Raw genomic sequence first — 19,629 nt, 5'->3', positions numbered from 1 at the left:
TACCTTGAGCCAGTGGAAGTGATTTATTTCCAGTGTCTTGTTTCAGGGGAGCTCAGTGTTCGCAGGAACATTTATCTGCTCCGAATGGATGAGCTGCTCCCCAGCAGAAACTCCCAGAAAAGAACCTCCTTCTCCTACTGCAAATCCTGCTCCGAGTTTTGCTTGGGAGAAAACGTTTGGGAGCTTTATCAAATTGTGAATGTTTTTTTTTTTTCCCCCCCAACTCCTTTCGTAAGGTTGCCAGAGCTGTCAGGGGGTTGTGTCAGCCTTGGACTGTCTCAGAAGCAAGAAAGGATTTAAGTCGTGTTGTTCCCTGCTCCTAAGAGGTGTTATGACAAATCCGCTTGCTTTTGGCTTTTCTCCTTCTTTTTAAAGATGGGAGGAAGGGGGCGGGGGGAAAGCCACACAAAACAAACCACAACAACCTGCGGCTCCCGAGGCAGAAAATCCTCTTTAAAAATTGCCACAACTTAACAAAATGCCGAACGCTTTTATTAACGCCCAGGGAAGCTTCCAAGGAGCCGCTTTCTGCTCGGCTCGGGGGGCCTGGTTTGGTTCCTGCGGGGAAGGTAATTGCAGAGCAGGAATTTCTCTCCAAAGAGGAATAATGGGAAGGGAAAAACCCCACCCTGGGGGAGATAAAAGAGCTACCGGTGCGTTCGGAGGTGGGGAGTGGCTTTTTCCTGCTTTCAGCCCACTCCATCCCACTGCTCCAGGTGGGAAACAAAACAGGCACCTGCGCCAGGTGCTTTTCCCTCGGGGGTTTATCCCAGCAGGAGGAGATCTGAGCATCACAGAATACTCCGAGTTGGAAGGGACCCAGAAGGATCATGGAGTCCAACTGCTGAGCTCTGGATCCTTCCTGCGGGATGGGGAACACGCCCTGTGCCAGCAGATCCAGCCCCGGGGCAGCGCTGGCTCCAGGGGAACCCTTCCCACAGCCCGGCACGGGAAGCTCCAGGTGCCCCCAGGAGGTGCCACCATCCCTCTGCTGCTCCCTGTTCCTGCACCAGAGGGGTGACAGCGCTGCCCTGGTCACACCCGGCCCCTGGGGCTGGCAGAGGTGGAGCTGGATGAGTTCTGCCCCAGTGTTGGGGACAGCTGCTCTTGGAGGCACATCCTGGAGGCTTTCCTGGAGAGCTGGATCACTGTCCCCTGCACTGGGGTTCTGCTGGCAAAAACACGGTGCAAAGCTCCCCAGGTTGTGCTGAAGCTGGAGCAATCAGGAGAAAGGGCCTGTGGTGCCATGGACCCATCCTCAAATGATGATTTTAGTCATTTTTTCCCCATCTCTGTGAGTCTGGGATGTGGAGTGTCCATCTCTGGTGTGAAACCAGGCTGCCCCAGCACCAACACCAGCTCCTTTTTGTCATCCTTGGTGCCTGTGGGATTCAATTCCTGATGTCCAGGAGCCATCCCTGGGTTTCCTGTGAGCAATGGGGGAAGGAGCAGCTGTTGGGTGCTGCTGCTGGGGACGCACCACAGACGTGCTCTGTGATTTTGCTGCGTTGCTGCTTTAGAGATGAGATCTGTTGCTGTCAGAACCAAGGAGGAATTTCTGGCCTCAGGCGTGGATCCATCGCTGGGGACAGGGTGGAAAGCTGGGTGTGACCCCTGTGGGTGCTGCTGTGACACTTCCACGTCCCCCTGTGTGTGTCTGTTAGCCCACGAGGGAAACGCTCCTGCTGCTGCCCCGCTGTTAAATGACAGGGAATGTCCCAAACTGAGGTTTCTTTGGAAGGTGCAGAAATTGCTGCTGACCCCAGCTGCAGAGCTGTGGGGCCTGGGGGCTTCAGGGGCTTTGTACCAATGCAGGGAATGTCCGAGGGAAGGCCTGGGAGCATCCTGACACGGCCTGTGGGACAAACTGGGGTAATTCACAGCATCAATGCAGCGTGTTAATAATCTGCCCAAGGAATCCCTGACCCTGATGTCACAGCTTTAACTCCCAGCTCTTCTGATCGCCGTCTCCTGTCCCCAACACACTGAAATTTGGGCTCTGTGTGTCAGGCTGGGGCTCCCTGCCAGCCCCTGGGCACTGCCAGATCCCATCTCACTCGGCTGCTGGGTGACCCTTCTCCTCTAATTCCTTAATCCCCTCCGTTTTGCAGATTTCACTGGTAAGGAGCAGCGTGGAGGAAAACCCAGCGCGGGGGAAACACCGGAGTGGGTGAAAACCGGCCGGGCACTGCCCATCCCAGGCTGTGCTTCCCAGCTCCGTGTGCTGCTGCCGGAGCCCCCTGGGCCGTGCCCGGCACCATGGTGGGTCAGAGCCCCCTGGGCCCTGCTGAGGGCAGGGCGGCCGTGCTGCTGCAGCCCTTCGTGCACCAGGTGGGCGGCCACACCAGCATGCTGACCTACGACGAGCACACCGTCTGCAAGCCCCTGGTGTCGCAGGAGCTGAGCTTCTACGAGTCCCTGCCCCTGGCCATGAGGCAGTTCACGCCTCAGTACAAAGGTGAGTGGAGCTCTCACCTTCCAAAAAAGCATCCCCAGCTGCTGCAGGGTGCAGAGGTTTCTCCTGCCTGTCCCTCTGCTTGCTGCCCCAGCGCTGATCCCCATTCCCAGCTGAATTTCCCAGCAGCACAGGTATTTTTTTAAAGACATCCTCCCTTCTCTTTCTTATTCCTTCAGTATTTTCTGCTTTTACTGCCAGGCTTGTGCTGCTCATAAAGCTCCCGACCCTGGCTTTTTGGGGGAGGCGAGAAGCTCGGTTGTCACGTAAAAACTTAAAATATCTCTTGGTCCTTCGGTGTTACAGCAAAGAGCTCAGTCAGCCACGGCTCCAACACGCTTCCAGCCCAATCTCTTCCCTTTCCCAGAAAGCCAGGGGCTTCTGCAGATTTATGGGACAACATTAAAAAGATATTTAAGGGAGAAAAGTTTCCTCTGAGTGGTTTTCTCTGGCAGGAGCTGGGTTTTGGTGCTGCAGCACTGAGCCCTCACTGATAAAGCTGTTAAACAGTCCCAGTTTAACCAGTCCAGGGGTGCCCTGGTCATTCAAATATTTTTGCCTTTTCTTCTCCTGTTTCAAATCCCGGGGAGTTTTAAGATGAGGGGTAATTAAACAGCAATTCTCCAATCAGGCATTGGCTTGACAGGGTTTATTCCTCTCCTGGCTGTCCCAGCCCTGCTGCCAGGCAATTAAAGAGGTGAAACGCTTTCCTGTGAGGATGATGAGGGGCCTGAGTGTCCAGGGGGATGATCCTGGTGGCTCCATCCCCCATTCACACATCCCCATGTACCTCACCTCTATTTCTGGGCTGTGGGAACAGCCCTGAGACCATTATGTAATGGTGACATTCTGCGCAACGGTGACATTCTCCACAATGGGGATCAAATATCGTTCCAGCCTCACCTCGAGCCCGTGGCTTTTCCTGCTCACCTCACCCACATCAGGCAGTTTGGGGACTTTTGCACCGACTTTTATCCCTGCTTTGTCCCAGTTGAGCTCGCAGAGGGATGCTGGGCTTGTTTTCCAGCCCAGTTTTCCAGGTCCCAGCGCCCTCGGCAGTGGATGAATGCGCTCGTAAACACAGAAATAAACCCACGAGGGCAGAGTTACAGAGTGAAACCTCCTGAGAGCCCCTGGGATGCCACCAGCATGGTGACAGCACCCAGAAATACCCTCTGGCTCCTCGCTGGTGCCGGCAGGAGGGGGATTGGGGTGTCAGTGACACCAAAGGCCAGCGCAGACAGGCACCCAAAGGCTTTGGAGAGATGTTTGCCCACCGCAGCAAAGGAGGAGCTCTGGGGGTTGTCTGTCACCCACAGGTCACTGCAGGACACCTGCAAACCCCCGTGGAATCCCCCCAGGGGAAACAAAAACCACTTTTCAGGCTGAGCTGTAGGTTTTTTGAAGACTGAATTTCCAGCTGGGAGGAGGGAGAGGATCACATTCCCTTCCAATTTAACGCTCGGTTCTCGCCTTTGAAAAATCTCCCCATTAATTTTCATATTAATGGCTGATATTTAACAACTCTTACTTTCACGCTATATATAAGTTTTTTTGGGGCCAGACCGTCAGCACTATGCAAATGAGCACAGCCCTGCTGACTGCAGGCAGGAACTGGGACAGTTTTTAAGGTTATGGTGTTTGCAGTTGAGGGCTCCAGTCGCCTCCCAGTGACTTTTTAAAATGAAAAAGGCTTTGATTTAGGCAAAAGACACGTTGGCTTTTTTTGTTTTTTTTTTTTTCCCCATGCCTACATCTCCTGAAAATGTGAAGCAGTCATCCAGGCTGAGAGCAGATTTTGTTTGCTCTCAGAAATACGGATTTTTTAAAGAATGGAACTCAGGGAAAAGGTAATGCTGGAGCCTGAGGAAGACAGAGCTCCCTGAGCTCTCCACAGAGGGCTGGGAGGGCTAAAAATATTCCTTTTCCCCCTGTTGAAGGTTTGCAGCCCCACAGCTCCCCTGGCAGAGCAGCCTGGGTAGATTTCCCCCCATTTCTGTGCAAAGGCAGCCTGTTGAACCCAGCCTGCTCACAGCAACGCTGATTGAACAGCAGAAGGGACCAGCAATGGTTGTGGTGAGGGAGAAGCATCCAAACCCAAGGTTTTGGGCTGCAGGGACAGTTCAGGTGGGGAAACCCCCCTGAGGCAGCAGAACCTGGCAGGCACAGGAGGCAAAACCTCTGGTCGGTGTTTGTTCACTGGAACCACGCTTGAAATGGAGAGAAGGGGCTTTGCACGTTTATTTGCTTTGGCACCTTCGCTTGGGAGAGCAGAACTGTTTGTTAAGCTGCTGAGATCATCTCCCCACATGGCCAGCAGACCTGGTGGGGCACAGCTGGATCCATCCCAGCTCCCCAAATGCCCCACAGACCCTCTGAGCACAGCTGGATCCATCCCAGCTCCCCAAATGCCCCACAGACCCTCTGGGCACAGCTGGATCCATGCCAGCTCCCCAAATGCCCCACAGACCCTCTGGGCACAGCTGGATCCAACCCAGTGTCCCCAGCTGGGCTTTTTCCAGTGCTGCTTTTGCTGGTGCCACTGCCCTGTCCCTGGCCCCTGTCCTCTCTGGGAGCTGGCAGCCCCTCGAGCCCCAAATCACAGAATGAACCAGGCTGGAAAAGCCCTTTGAGATCACCAAGTCCAAGCTCTGAACTAACACCTCCTCACCAACTAAACCTTGGCACCGAATGCCACATCCAGGCTTTTTGTCAAACACCTCCAGGGACAGCCAGTGACTCCACCACCTCCCTGGGCAGAAAATTCCAGCGCCCAATCACTCTTTCAGTGAAGAATTTTAAATTTTTTTCTGATGTTTAACCGAAACTTCCCCTGATGCAGCTTCAGGCTGTGCTCTGAGAAGGCCCCCGGAGCGTGGGGAGGCTCGGGGGAGCTGCAGGATGGGGACGGCGTTATCAGCCTTTCCCAGAAAGGTCAGAGCCGGCGGCAGCGCGACCCGTGGCCATTCCTGCGCTGTCACTTGAGACGCGCAGACAGCCGCCCCCCTGCCAGGGACCGGCTCGCGTTGGGCTAAATCCGTGGTGGACTGGCTGGCATTTGAGCCCTGTGATTCCTGTCAGAGTCAGGGAAAATTGCGATGTTCAAATGCAGAATGGTGTTTTAAGCACTCAGGGTGGGGGAAAAAAATAACCTCCGGTCACAGTGCTGGTGCGTGTCGGGCACAAATACCGGAGGTGTGACACTTCGGCCCCCCAGGGGAGAGCTGGGTGCTGGTCCTTGGCGCCGGGGGAAGGACACGACCATGACAATGTCCATGGCCACATCCCTGCCCTGCTCCTGGAGCTCTCCGGTTAAAAGCAGTAGTTGGCACGCTGGGTGTCCTTGGGAAATGCCTTGTCCCCAACCCTCCCTTTGCTTCCTGCCAATGAAAAGTGTTTCCAACCTTGTGCTGTCTTTAAAAAGAATTTTAATCCCTTGTGATAAATAACCTGGGAGCTCCTGATCTGGAGCGGGGGTCACCCAGAGCACAGCAGAGCTCGGGGGGGTGGGGGACAAAGGAACGTGGGGTTCAGAGGAGGCAGGTTTCAAACTGACCCTTGCGAGAGGGAAACACTGGAAAATCCTGAGACTATTTTCCAGTGTCTCAGCCTAATGATGTTTGATTTGGCTCCAAATCTGAGTGGGATCAGTAAAAGGCCACCAAAACACGAGGTGGTGGCCAGGCCTCTGTGATACCCCACGGGCTCATCTCTGCCTTGTTTCTTTTCCCCTCTGTCCAGGCATCGTGTCTGTGCACCTCAAGAAGGACAGCCTGGGCAACCTGACCCTGATTGCCAGCCCCAGCCTGGGCCAGCCCGACGGCAGTGCTGGTGGTGACCCTGCGGTCACCTTGTGGCACAAACGCAAGTGGAGCCACACCCAGGTCACCAAGACCTTCAAAGACAGGTGAGTGTCACTCCCTGCAGTCCTCCTGGCTGGCATCTGCCACTTGGGTGGGGTTGGGAGGGTTTGGGATGGGTTTGGTGGCCCAGCTGTGGGTTTAGGGCAAAAGCACAGCCCAGTCAAGGTGAAGAACAGCAGAGCCAAGCCCTGTGTGTGTGGTTCTGCTCTTTCCACGAGTTGGGATGGAGTGGGGTGGATCTGGGATGTTGTTCTTAAATAGGTGCCCCAAATTCCTTGGAGCACAGCATGCGCCAGGAGAGGAAAAGCCATGGGAGAACAGTCACCGAGCATGGAATGTCCCTCTGCTGGCAACAGAGGGGCTTCAGTCCCATCCCATCCCATCCCATCCCATCCCATCCCATCCCATCCCATCCCATCCCATCCCATCCCATCCCAGGGGAGGGCTCTCCCAGGAAGGCACCTGCTCCTCCCAGCTCCTCTGGCTCCCAGAGGTTTTCTGCAGGAAACCCTTCATCCCAAACTGGTTCAGAGCAGCCCTGGGCCACCCGGGACTGCAGGTGGAATATCCCTGCCATGGAACTGCTGCCTTTGGAGTGAGGGGAGTGCTGGAGTTGGGATGAGCGAGGCCAGGGAATGACCCTCCAAGGAGAACAGATCTCCTCATCACTCTTCCCTTCCCTCCCTTCCCTCCTTGGAGCCAGCCCCTCCAAATTGGGAATCATTCCCATTGTTGGACCACTTGCCTGTGCTGTGCCCATTAGGTGGATAAATGGAGATCTCTGGCAGCTGGGGCTGTGAATGGCTTTTCAAGAGAGCCAGCACACTTTAAATTATAATAAAAAAAAATATTGGCAGGCAGCAATAGCTGGCTTTCTGAAAATTACTGTTATGGAGTAACAAAGGATCTCTGCAGGCTGGACATGATCAATATGGTTCCTTTGAGAGTTCCTGAAAATCCACCTTATCAAGTTTGAGGCTCTACAGGAAAAAAAAAAAAAAAAAAAAAAAAAAGAGAGAGGGGAGAATATTCTCATATTCTCCTCTGGAGCTTATAAACCTAACATGTCCCTTTGTGTGCTTTGTCTAGCTGCCCTGGGAAGATGCTTTTGAGGACAGACCTTCAGTACCACACAGATTCCCTTTTGGAAGATGCAAATGGGAAGCAGCCAGAAAGGAAGAGCTACAACCCCTGGGGGCTGCACTGTCACCGGCAGCACCTGAACCGCATGTCCTCCAAGCACAACGAGAACAAACTTCATCGTATCCTTTCTCCTCTCTCCCCACCAGCACAGTCCTGGCTACAGAGAACAGCTGGAAATCAGTGTAGGGTTTACTGCAGGGGGATGCATCCCCTCTTTTGCACAGACCCAGAGAAAATAAAGGATATTCTCTGTTATCTTCTGTGGCTGTTAAAAAAAAACAAAAACACCAGAAAAAAAAAATCCCATTTCCCATAAAGAGTTCTCAGCAGAAGTCAAAGATCCCCTTGGCATACATTTAAAAACACAACTATTCAGGAATTAGCAGCTGCCTCGCCTTTTATTTTCCTATTACACTTCATTACCCACCAGTCATGTGAGTAATAGAGTTTAACAACTTCCCCCACCCACCGGAGCCAGCCCAGCACCGAGGGAAGGTGTCGGAGCGACAGCCCAGGGCTACGGTGTCACTGGAGAATGGAGCTGTTGGGGCTTTAATTGGTAGGGCTGTAGTACAGTAAATTAACTGGAATTGGCAGCGAGAGGCCCATAGCAATGACACGTCGGAGAAATTGGCTCAGAAAGTCTCATTACAGTGGTGAGCCGTTATGGAGAGTGTCAGCAGTTGCTTTGATTTAAGGCCTCTTTCAATTAGAATTTAAAAGTATTGGGTTTTGCCCTTAACTCGCGCTCAGAGTTTCTCCTGCTGGAGAACGTGGTGTCCAAGTACAGCTACCCCTGCATCCTGGACCTGAAGATGGGCACTCGGCAGCACGGGGACGACGCCTCGGAGGAGAAGAAAGCCCGGCACATCAAGAAGTGTGAGCAGAGCACCTCGGCGTCGCTGGGCGTGCGCATCTGTGGGATGCAGGTAAAGCCTCCATCCCCTCGGCCTCTTGGTTCCCACCTTGGTTCAAGCCAAGCTGGAATCTCCAGGGGTTCTTGGCTGGTGTGAATTTTATTCTCTTTTCCCCACCCCGAAACATGGGATGTAAAAAGTGGCCGCACCCGGCTCTGTGTCCTGTCAGAGCAGGTGTAAAATAGGGCACATTTAGGGTGACCCTTTCTCTGTGCCACTGCCACCTGTGAGAGCAGCTGGAACCCTTCACAGATTCCTGCTCAGCTCTTGGCTGCTGCAGGAAAAGACCCCAAAAGCATCACATTGCCCCACTTGTGCGTTCACTGAGCTGCCCCATCTTGGAGCTCTGAGAGCCAGGGGTTAATTTTGGATTCAATTTCTCCTGCTGGAAATCCCCATCCTTCCTCCTGAAATCCCCAACCACACGTTTCCCTCACTCACTACTCTTGAGCAGGTTTTGAAACCTGCCTGAAGGATAATTTGAGAGTAATGAGAATGGAATATAAAGCAAAATATGTAAAGTCAAAGCCCATGTCCTTTTCTTTTCTGATCTCTGGCATCTTCCTACGGGCAGAGTTGAACTTCCGTGGTCACAGTGATGCCTTGGAGTGGAACAGAGGCTACATAGAGTTAATAGAATAAAGCGGGTATTTATTAAAGGCCTATAATAGTTACACTTTGGGCAGTCAAAAGCCTCCCAGAGGCCACACCCAAGTTGGAGTTTTTCAGACAGATATAAGTATATTTGCATATCAGGGGTTAATTCTCCTATTATAGCTTCAGGTAATGAAGTAATTTACTTCATTTACCCAGTAATTTACCCAGTTTGCTCCTCCCCAATTCACTTTTGTTTATACTTGTCATGGCCTGAGGCTGTAGGGTGTCCTTGGGCTCCAGGCCCAGAGGAATTGTTTTGTCTGACCAAGTGTCAAGTGTTAACTACCGAAGCAGTCAACACTTTATATGAAGTTCAGAGTTATGCACTAAAGCAGTGCAGGATTCGAAAAATATAAAGGCTAAAACCTTAAGGCATCACTCGTGCATCCTCCATCACTCAGCATATTCTACGATTTAATGGCTTATTCCTCCCTTCCCTTCCAGGTTTACCAGGCAGACACGGGGCATTTCCTGTGCAAAGACAAATACTACGGGAGGAAGCTGTCCCCGGAGGGATTCCAGCAGACCCTGCGGCAGTTCCTGTGCAACGGGAACCAGCTGAGGACGGACCTGCTGGAGCCCATCATCCTGCGCCTCAAGGCCCTGCTGGCCGTCATCAGGAAGCAAAGCTCCTACAGGTTCTACTCCAGCTCCCTCCTCATCATTTACGACGGGCAGGAGCACAAGGAGAGCGCGGATCATCACCTGCCCTTCCCAAAAACTCACGGCACGAACCCCTCCAGGGTGGATGTGAGGATGATAGACTTTGCCCACACCACCTTCAAAGGCTCCAAGAGCAATCCCAACCCCACGCCGCACGACGGGCCGGACCACGGCTACATTTTTGGCCTGGAGAACCTAATCAAAATCCTTCAGAGCCTGTCAGAAGGGAAGTGAGAATTTCTGTGAAACGGCCTGGATTTCCTAGCGACTGATAGCCCTGCAAATCCCGCCTGGGGTCGGCTGCGTGGGACCCTCCGGCCGCTGGATGTGCCATGGAATGAGCACGGGAAAAATCGGGAAGTGCTGAGAACTCTCCGTGCGCCGTCACTGAACTGAAGCGTGGAAAGCAGAGAGCTGGGAGAATCCGCTCTCTCTGCCGTCCAGCAGAAGATTTATTTTCCTTTCTGGTTTTTACTGCTGTCCTTGATTTATTTGTGAGCCAAAGAAAGCATTACTTGGGAAGAGTCTTAATGACAAACCGGGAGCTGCTCGCCCCGCAGCAGAGCGGGAGGAGGAGGTTTGGGGCAGGAATGGACAGATGGAGCTTCCCTCTGGAGCTTCCCTTCCTGCTCCTGCTCAGGTGGGAGGGAAAAACCTCCTCCAACATTCCCAGCGCTCCCGGCAGGGATTCTCTGCGCACCTTTTCAGACCAAGAGCTGCACCTCACCAAGCTTTAACATCCCTGTGGGGTTCTAACAGGGAATTTTCCACGGATTTTCTAGGAAAGAGGCTCCGCTGGGGCCGGAAGCGTGGGAATGGCACGACTCTGTCAGCCATGAGAAACTTTCTGTATCAGCCACAAAAAACATTCACATCAAGGGATTTTTGCTTAAAAAAAAAAGAAACAACGGGAAAAAAAGAAAAAAAAAAGTGTGAGATTGAGTCAGGGACTGGATGTCAAAGGTCACCCAGAAATTCTTTGATACAAATACTCTGTGTGTGTGTGTGTGTCTGCGTGTGTGTGTGTGTGTGTGTTTGAAGGAGACAGTAACAAAAGACTCTAAAAATAATGTTTACAGCTTTTGTGGACAGATTTTATTATTACGACGGAACAAATATAATTCCTTCCTGCATGGTGTGGGAAATTTGAAGAAATCCTTGCACAAGGAATAGAGCTACAGAACTCCACTATGGGGGAGTGGGGATATAAATAAAATTGTGGAAGTAACTCCCACCATTGTCCATCTCTTTTTCCCTCCCACAGCATCCTTGAGGCGCATTATCCTTTGTTTAAGCCCATAATTTTTTAAGAGAGCTGCTATCACCGCAGGTTCAAACACCAGATCCCAAGGGAGACGCTTCACTTGGATTTACAGCAGAAAGCTGGGGAGCTACTGCAATTTATAGCTGGAAAATTTAAGACATCTGGCCCAGTTGTGTATTTTGCTTGGCCCAGAGTCCACCTGGGAAGACTCTCGTTCAGTGCCGGGTTATTGCTTGACCACAGACCGTAAAACAAAAGCCGCAAACAGCCGGTTTCAGCAGGGATTGAGCCGTGGATTGTCCTGGCTCACATCAGAGGTCTGTGATAAGGCTTTGTGGCTGAGTTTGTGCACCTGAGCATTCTCGGGGTGCCCAGCAGGACACGGGTGGGACACGGATGGGAAAGGTCCAGACCTTCGTGTGACAGCCACAGCGCCTCGCTGGGCAGCCCCTCGCTCTTCACGGCTGCACAGGTAACAACTTGATGGATGAATAATTAGAAAAAAAGCTCAATGTGCTGTCCCTTTTTAGCCCACACTGCACGGTGCGGCTGCCCCATCCCTGGGAATGTCCAAGGCCGGGCTGGACGGGGCTTGGAGCAACCGGAGATGGTGGAAGGTGTCCCTGCCCATGGGGATAAAATGGGATTTAAGGTGCCTCCGACTCAAACCATCCTAAATCCTGTGAGGAGCGGCTGAGGGAGCTGGGGAGGGTCTGCAGCACCAGGACAGGCTGTGGGAGCTGGGACAAAAGGAGGCTCAGGCGGAATTTCTGGCTCTGCACAACTCCCTGACAGGAGGGGCCAGCCGCCTGAGGGTCAAGCTTTGCTCCCAAGGGACATGACAAGGGAAAACACCTCCAGCTGAGCCAGGCGAGCTTTCAGGCTGGAATTTCCTCACGGAAAAGGCGCTGAGGCCTAGGAAGGCACTGCCTAGGGCGGTGTTGAAGCCCCCAGCACCGGAGGCGCGGCACTCATCACTCCAGACTGCGAACAGTGTGAGGATGAGGCGCACTTTGACACCCGCCGCCGCTGAGGGAACGTCCCCCTCAGGAAGCCCCGCCCCCCTCAGGAGGCCCCGCCCCCCTCAGGAGGCCCCGCCCCGCCGCGAGCCCACGTGACCCGGCGGCGGCGCCACGTGACCGGCGAGCGGCGCACGTGACGCGGCGCCATGGCCGCCAGCCGCTACCGCCGTTTCCTGCGGCTCTGCGAGGAGTGGCCGGCGGAGGACAGCAAGCGGCAGCGGGACCTGGGCTCCTTCCTGCGGCAGCGGGTGGCGCAGGCCTTCCGCGAGGGCGAGAACACGCAGGTGACGGGCGGGAGGGCGGCACCGGCCTGGGAGGGCGCGGGGAGCGGCCCGGCGGCGGCTCTGAGGGGACTGAGGGGACTCTGAGGAGACACTGAGTGGGGACTAAATGGGCTCTGAGGGGACTCTGAGTGGGGACTAAATGGGCTCTGAGGGGACACTGAGGGGGCTCTAAGGAGACACTGAGGGGACACTGAGTGGGGACTAAATGGGCTCTGAGGGGACTCTGAGGAGACACTGAGTGGGGACTAAATGGGCTCTGAGGGGACTGAGGGGACTCTGAGGGGACACTGAGGGGACACTGAGTGGGGACTAAATGGGCTCTGAGGGGCACTGAGGGGACTCTGAGGGGACTCTAAGGAGACACTGAGGGGACACTGAGTGGGGACTAAATGGGCTCTGAGGGGACTCTAAGGAGACACTGAGTGAGGACTAAATGGGCTCTGAGGGCACTCTGAGGGGACACTGAGGGGACTCTGAGGGGGACACTGAGTGGGGACTAAATGGGCTCTGAGGGACACTGAGGGGACTCTGAGGGGACACTGAGTGGGGACTAAATGGGCTCTGAGGGACACTGAGGGGGCTCTGAGGGGAGGCGGGCGCAGCGCGGTGTTTGGGCCTCACGCTCTGCCCTCCGCTCTCGCTGGGCTCTGTGCCGGCAGGAGGTTGTGCTCGGGGCTGCCCGGGGCTTTATGGAGTATATCAGGACATGCTGAGCTGGGAGGGAACGGGAACCACAGCGGTGATGGAGTCCTGCTGCTCCCGGCTCCTCCCGGGCAGGGCAGGAGTGTGAGCGCTGGGCAGCTTTTGGAACACACATCCATCCTGGCAGCCTTTGGAACAGCGGCCACGGGCTTGTGCAGGTCAAAACTGCAGGTCCAAAACCCTGGACACCTGGGTTGTACCTGGGACAAGTGATTGCTATCCAGGACCACCTGGTTTGTACCCTTGACACTGGGCTTATACCCTACCCTTGACACTGTGCCCAGGATAAGGGGTTTATGCCCAGGACAATGGGGTTTGCACCCAGGACAATGGGGTTTGTACCCAGGACAATGGGGTTTGTACCCAGGATAAAGGGTTTGTGCCCAGGACAAAGGGTTTGCGCCCAGGACAATGGGGTTTGTACCTAGGACACCTGGTTGGTGCTCTGGACAAATAGTTCACACTCAGCACACCTGATCTGTGCTCAGGACAGCTGGTTTACCCTCAGGACAACTGCTTTGTACCCAGTTCTTGCACTCTTTACAGCATGTACTTGGGAAAACCCTATTCCTGTGGTGATGGGAGCGGGGTGCAGAGCTTTGGGAACTTGTCAGCCGTGCTGCAATCCAGTTAACTCCTGTGATCTCCTTACCTCGAGGGCGGGATGATGGGCTGCTGCAGCCCTGCCTGACGCTGATGGAATGCAGCGGTTGTACAATTGAATTCCGCCTCCAGATGTAATTCTGTTGGAGTTTAGGCTTTGCTGCTGAAATAAATTAGGGAATCTGATGCCTGACTTGGCTGCAGACCTTCCCAGGCGCGGAGGTGTCGCTGCAGAATGTAAATGTGCCCTTTCTTAGCATAAAAACATTGTTCCAGAGATGCGTTTTCGACCTCAAGGGGCCTCCTAATACTGTACTGGTGACCAGAATAGTCTGCAGCAGGCATTTTGGGGAGGGTTTTATTGCTTTTCCATATGCTCAGGACAGCTTAATGTGTTGCAGCAGTTGGCTCCAAGATCCCAAAGCTGCCACTGATCCTGGAAATCTGAATTGATGCCTGTAGCAGTGGTGGCAATTTGTGTGCAGAGAGGCTGAATGTGCTGGCAGGAGGAGCTTCTGAGAGGGGAACTAGAGCCACAAGGCCTCTTTAGCCACCTAATGGAAGGAGATTTGCTGGATTTCCAGGGCTGGGATGCTGTTTGTGCCACCCTTTTATTGGCTGGAAGTGCTGGAGCCTTGGCAGGGGGTGTTTGGGATGGGGCTGCAGGGCACAGGTGGGATCACCTGCAGAGGGATGTGCCTGTCCCTGTATCCTCTTTCCTGCAGCCCTGCTGAATGAGGAGGGTTTTCCTCCCTCTTCCTACTTCATCCTGACACCTTTCTGTTGATGTTATTTTTACTCTTGACCTATTTTAACCACTCACAGAGCAGCAACATTGAGTTCTCCATGAGCTGGGCTCATTGTACCACAAAACCCCCTCAAAACCTCCTCAAAAACCCAGGAAAAACATTGGTAGACTGGAGAAGCAGAGACACCTGGCACAGGTTGGGGATGAGCCGGATCTTCCAGCTGAAATAGAAATCCAGTTACTCCTCAAGCTGTTCCCTGTCATTTGTGCTGATTTCCCTAATCAATTACAGGCTATTTTTAGCCCCCTGCAGGGAGTTTCTAAGGTCCAGCCTGGCACCTTGTGATTCCCTACAGGGAGGCAGTGACAGAAGTGGCCTCACAGCAGGAAGGGCCCCAGATTTCACAGCCCCAGGCAGTAACCTTCTCTGTGGCCGTGTATTCACTGTCACGTCTTGTTGGTGCAGAGTTTCAGATCCAGTCTGGAAATCCCCAGTGTTGTTACTCCTGCAGGCCAAGCTGGTGGGAGATGGAGGGGGAAAACCTGGAGCAGGACAGCAGATGGGCAGTATCCAGCAGTGCACTGGGAATTCTGAGCTGCTCCTTCATGGCCTTGGGACGAGGAGGGGTTTTGCTGTGGGGGTGTAAAGCCAGACTTGAGTGCCACTTGTGTCCCCTGCAGATCTCTGACCCCGAGGCCTGTGACCAGATGTACGAGAGCTTAGTCAGGATCCACACCAACTTCTACAAGAACAAGGTGAGAGCTGTGGCACTGGCCACTGCCCCTCTCTCTGGGGGGGAGCCACCACCTGCTGCAGCATTCCTGGGGATGGCAGCATTCCTGGGGATGGCAGCATTCCTGGGAATGGCAGCATTCCTGGGAATGCCTGAGGGACAGCTGGGGCTGGATGCAGCAGTGCCTGTGGTCACCCAGGGCAGCTGCTGGGTCAGCAGGGCAGGCCTGGTTCTTGGTGTGGATGAATCCTAGCTGAAAACAGAATCAGACTGTGCCAGCTGGGGACACTTGTGCCTTTTCCGTGCACTACAAGTGACTTCTTTTGTCTCTCTCCCTCCTTTTCCTGCTCTCCTGGGAAGTACCCACGGCTGAAAGACACCACCTTCACTGGGGTGACAGTGGAGGATTGCAGGACGATCCTGGCCACAGGTACTGCTGCTGGGCTTGGTCTGAGAGGGCAGGGCAGGGGAGAGGGACATTCTGGGCTTTGGGGTGCTCCCTTGCACCCCTCCTCAGCCTCTGGGACTGGAGGGCACCAAGGGGCTGCCTGCAGTTCTGTGAAGGTGCTGGATGAGGAGTAAGTTCAGGAGTAACTCGGTATATTGGGATGAAGAATCAATTGGAATTTGCACTGTCAGGAGCAGCAGAGGGTTAGCAAAGGCTCTGTGGGGTCAGACAGCAGGATCTGTGTGGAAGGGACACGTTTGCTATGTCACCCCAACACTGAGCTCAGCTTCTCTTTCACCATCTTCCAGCTCCCTTCATATTCCTTCTGTGTCAGACCTTGGGAAGAGCCGTGTGCCCCACGCAGAAATGCTCTCAGCACATCCTTTATGAGGGGCAGAGCTGGGAGCCACAGCAGTTTTGTTCTGCTCCAGTTCCTAACTTTGATTGCAGTGCGTGGAAACTGAGTATCAGTTGTTAGTGATAAGAGACTCCCTGCATTGATTGGAAGGGAAACCAACCTCGCCTCGGGCTCGGAATGAAAATTCATTAAGATGAAAATTCAGGGAGGGAAATTAGATGGAAGGCAGAGCTGTTTTAAGAGGGTTTCATTCCTCTGCTTTCCTGCATATCTTCCTCAGGCCCCATGTCTGTCTCCCTTCTCCTTTTGCAGACATTCTGAAACAGATGGATGACATGAAAAAAGGGACGTGGAAAAGACTGCGGGAAAAGTTCTCTGCCAAGAAACCCGAGGAGGACTCCAAGTGAGGGCCCAGCTCTCAGCTTCTCCACTGTACATATCCCTGAAGCTCTGCGTGTTGCCATGATGAATAAAACCACTTATTCCTCTTAGCAACAGCAGTTTTGTTACCCTCTACATTCTTCATATTTAGTGCCTCCTTTTTTTCTGCTGAGAATCTGGGGCAGAGCTTAACACATCCATGCTGGAGCAACGTAGGGAAGGGAACTTTGTGGTGTCAAACCTGGCCCTTTGTATCTCAAAAAGTGGAACGAGCAGGAGCTGCCCAGAGGGAGGAGGTGCAGCTTTAAATGTTCTTGTGAAGAGAACAGAGAGGATGTGAAAAACCTCTCTGTGCTTGTGTTTGTGTGTCAGCCCAGGGACCAGGGCAGTGGAGGGAGGGAGAACTTTAATCAGCACATTTATTTTCCTTCGGAGAAGACAGAGAGGACGGAGGGTGACTTTGCCATGGTGACAGTGGAGCACTGCACGAGTTTAATTGAGATTTTAATCAGCTGCTGCAGAGCTGCTGCTGGAGGAGCCAGCTCTGTGCAGATCCCCCCAGCCTGAGGAGAGGGATGTGTGGGTTAGTGCAGAGCTGAGGGTGAAGGCAGGATTAAATGACATGCTGCTAGATGGGGCCATAAACACACTTCAAGTGCTCTGCAACTTCACTGTTACGAGCTTTTTTATTCCTTTTTAGAGCTTTACTGCTTTCATCAGTGTCTGTTCTTGGGCTTGGAGCAGGGGCTGGCTTGGGAAGGATGAGTGTCTGGAGCTGAGCTGTGCCAGGGCTCCACAGCACCAACAGCTGCTCCTTTTTACGGGTTTCAGCAGTGATTTCCTGGCAGGCAGTGAAAGAATTTGGAACTGCAGCAGGCTGTGCTCCAGAGCTCCAGGAACCAAGGCTGGTGGTACTCGTGGTGGCTTTCCATGGCAGCATTTGGCAGGGGATGTGCAACACCTGGAGCTGGGAACAGCAGCTGGGCAGCACCTTGGTGCCAGCCCTGCTTTGGGTTCTGCTCCTGGGCTTGTCCTGTGCTTCTGTTTGACAGCCCCATCACACACCAGAGGGCACAGGAAGGGGACTTTCTTTACCACGTTGTAGTTTTTATTATAACACGATTCTGTATTTAATTTAGTTAAGGCAATTTACACTTCAGTTCTTAAGTAACAACGGTAACAACCAAAAAAAAAAGAAAAAAAATGAAAAAAAAAAGGTAAAACATGACACCAGAGATGAAACTATGAAACTAAAACACAGGACACCCCTTCACAGTGAACTCCTGTAAACCTGCAGGCTCCTACTACTGCTGCCCAAAGATCCTTGGTCCACAGAAGGCAAAAGACTTTTTTAGTTCCCACTAGGACAAGCTCAGCTCCTCATCTGGTGAGTTAATTTAATTAAATCCACCTCCTTGAGTTCAGCTTCTCTTTACTGCACCACGGGATGAAGGGAATTCTGTAAATGGAGAGGGGTCAGCGTGGAGCAGGCACAGCAGATAACGAGGGCTGCTTGGCAAATATCCACAAAAGGGACAAAGTGGCACTCGGAATAAGTTAAATAGTGCGGCCCTACAGCTACTTACCCCACAGCTGAGGGGCTGGAGCACATGGAGATAAAGATACAACCCTCCACAATTGCAAAATAAAGAGTTATTGCAATGAGGAATGAAAGTGCTGTATGGTTTATCTTCCTACGAGGGTGTTGGAAAACCACCTGGGCCCAGGTGTGGGGAGGACTCCGGCCAGTCCCTGCTCCTGGAATTGCTTACAAGTGCTCTAAGGGAGATGCTGCCTGGGAAGCCCTTTCCATGTGGTCCGTTGTCCCCAGACAGTGACAATCCATGCCTGGAGCCCAGGGAGGAGCAGCCTCCTCAGCTGACACAGGTGCAGTCCCTCGGTGGCTGGAGCTGTGTCTCAGTGGTTCATGGTGTTCTGGACATCCACAAACCCCATCCTCTGCCTGCGCTTCCGCTGCTCCGTCATCTGCAATTCCAACGAGGACACGCTGAGGCAATTCCGGGCCCTCCTGCTCTTGGATGTGCTTCCCAAGTGTCTGACTGTGCTGCTTTGAGCCTCTGCCAGCAAACTCGGAGCTGGTGAGGCACTACCCAAACCCACATGTCCCAAGTGTCCCCAATTCCCCCAAAAAAGAGCTGCAGGAGCCGTGTGCTTGTACTGTCACTGTGCTGCCTTGGGCTGCCTCCCACTCCCTGCCCTCAGCGGCTATTTTGGGAAGGACAGAGAGTTCCTACCAGGGATTTCCCATCTCTCATACCTGTTCCTTCAGCTCATTCAGCTGGGAGGTGAGGTGGGACACGAGCTTCATGGTGGTGTTGAGTTTGTCCTGCAGATTGCGGATCTCGTTCTGCTCCCCTTCCCCTTCATTGCTGACCAGAGACATGGCTCGCATCCGGGGGAACCAGTCCAGGTTCTTGTTCTGGGAATGTGACCACGGACAAGGGGAGTTGGGGTGAGGGGTCAGAGAGGACGAGGGAAGATAAGGTTTAACAGGCAGCGTCCCTGTGCTTAGGGATTAAAGAAATTCTCTTTGCAAAAATATGCAATTTTGCCATATATGGTCCATTTCTAGGTTGGTTCATGGGCTGAAGTTTTTCTTTCCTTGCTTTCCTTTCCCTCCCTTGCCTCAAAACCCCCTTGGAGTCCTACTCCCTGCTTGGTTCAACCCTTCATCTCACGGGACAAACCCTCCAACAGACCACATGGAAAAAAACAGCAAACTACAAACTCAGGCACTACACCATTAGCCAATATTTTCCAAAAGGACTTCCCAGAGCTGTTCTTCCTTGGCCAGCCCCTTGTTCCTGCTATCCCTGGGGCAGGCAGGTTGGGATAGCCCAGGAGCTGCCCCGAGGGCACCTGTACCTTGATCATCTGTGCCACGTAGCTCTCGGGGCCGGTGTAGTCGGTCTTGTTCTTCACCCGCACTAGCACGATGAAGTACAGGTAGTTCCACATGTTGTGCTCGTATTTGATGTGCTCCTCAAAGGACACGGTCTTGTTGTCAAACTTGTCCCTTTCCAGCCCTGGGAAAGGCAGGGAAGGGTGGAGGAGGACAGGGAGGAGATGGGGAGGAGGTGAGTGAGCAGCAAACATGTGGAAGGAAATTCAGCCCAGGGCATCCCCTCCCTAAGGCCACGTTGAAGTGCTGTTAATAATTAGTTGGTATTTCGCACAGAAACATCCAAACCAGAGGGCAACAACCCAGCTGGGCGTTCAGGAGACTTCTGTTTAAAATCACAGAATCAGAGAATCATGGAATGGTTTGGGTTGGAAGGGATCTTCCACCCCCTGCCATGGGCAGGGACACCTCCCCCTGTCCCAGGTTGTCCCAAGCCCCATCCAACCTGGCCTTGGACACTTCCA

The 19,629-nt window shown here is 53.3% G+C and overlaps 3 protein-coding genes across 4 annotated transcripts in view; 2 read left to right on the top strand and 1 right to left on the bottom strand.

Annotated features, from left to right (window-relative positions):
- Window positions 1-2,130: 2,130 nt before the first annotated feature.
- Window positions 2,131-10,932, top strand: IP6K3 (inositol hexakisphosphate kinase 3). Its single transcript, XM_066335594.1, has 5 exons — window positions 2,131-2,458; window positions 6,197-6,362; window positions 7,408-7,580; window positions 8,215-8,390; window positions 9,480-10,932. Exons 1-5 carry the CDS (start codon window positions 2,260-2,262, stop codon window positions 9,930-9,932), a joined length of 1,167 nt encoding a protein of 388 aa, XP_066191691.1. The 5' UTR covers window positions 2,131-2,259; the 3' UTR covers window positions 9,933-10,932.
- A 1,158-nt stretch (window positions 10,933-12,090) lies between these two features.
- Window positions 12,091-16,388, top strand: UQCC2 (ubiquinol-cytochrome c reductase complex assembly factor 2). 2 transcript variants are annotated; one of them, XM_066335752.1, is made up of 4 exons: window positions 12,091-12,268; window positions 15,003-15,077; window positions 15,416-15,485; window positions 16,142-16,388. In XM_066335752.1, the coding sequence occupies exons 1-4, from the start codon at window positions 12,131-12,133 to the stop codon at window positions 16,180-16,182; spliced, it is 324 nt and encodes a 107-aa protein (XP_066191849.1). In that variant the 5' UTR covers window positions 12,091-12,130; the 3' UTR covers window positions 16,183-16,388. The 2 variants fall into 2 exon arrangements, with proteins under 2 accessions (XP_066191849.1, XP_066191848.1); XM_066335751.1 differs by having other exon boundaries at window positions 12,093-12,268; window positions 16,174-16,388.
- Window positions 16,389-17,328: 940 nt separating this feature from the next.
- Window positions 17,329-19,629, bottom strand: part of ITPR3 (inositol 1,4,5-trisphosphate receptor type 3) — a 38,733-nt gene continuing 36,432 nt past the window's right edge. Inside the window, exons 56-58 of the mRNA XM_066335750.1 lie at window positions 19,129-19,289; window positions 18,521-18,682; window positions 17,329-18,228 (exon numbers count right to left, since the gene is read on the bottom strand). Coding sequence (XP_066191847.1) covers window positions 18,160-18,228; window positions 18,521-18,682; window positions 19,129-19,289 — 392 coding nt within the window. The 3' untranslated portion in view covers window positions 17,329-18,159. The remainder of the gene's footprint in view (window positions 18,229-18,520; window positions 18,683-19,128; window positions 19,290-19,629) is intronic.

This window comes from Sylvia atricapilla, chromosome 25 (genome assembly GCF_009819655.1).
Source record: "Sylvia atricapilla isolate bSylAtr1 chromosome 25, bSylAtr1.pri, whole genome shotgun sequence".
NCBI lineage: Eukaryota > Metazoa > Chordata > Aves > Passeriformes > Sylviidae > Sylvia > Sylvia atricapilla.
Note: the sequence above shows the minus strand (reverse complement) of the source record. Positions and strands in the feature narration are given on the sequence as shown.

Coding starts and splice junctions, on each gene's coding strand:
- IP6K3 (XM_066335594.1), top strand. CDS start 2,260: ATGGTGGGTCAGAGCCCCCTGGGCCCTGCTGAGGGCAGGGCGGCCGTG. Junction 2,459..6,196: donor GTTCACGCCTCAGTACAAAG/GTGAGTGGAGCT, acceptor CCCTCTGTCCAG/GCATCGTGTCTGTGCACCTC. Junction 8,391..9,479: donor TGCGCATCTGTGGGATGCAG/GTAAAGCCTCCA, acceptor CTTCCCTTCCAG/GTTTACCAGGCAGACACGGG.
- UQCC2 (XM_066335751.1), top strand. CDS start 12,131: ATGGCCGCCAGCCGCTACCGCCGTTTCCTGCGGCTCTGCGAGGAGTGG. Junction 12,269..15,002: donor GCGAGGGCGAGAACACGCAG/GTGACGGGCGGG, acceptor TGTCCCCTGCAG/ATCTCTGACCCCGAGGCCTG. Junction 15,078..15,415: donor CCAACTTCTACAAGAACAAG/GTGAGAGCTGTG, acceptor TCTCCTGGGAAG/TACCCACGGCTGAAAGACAC.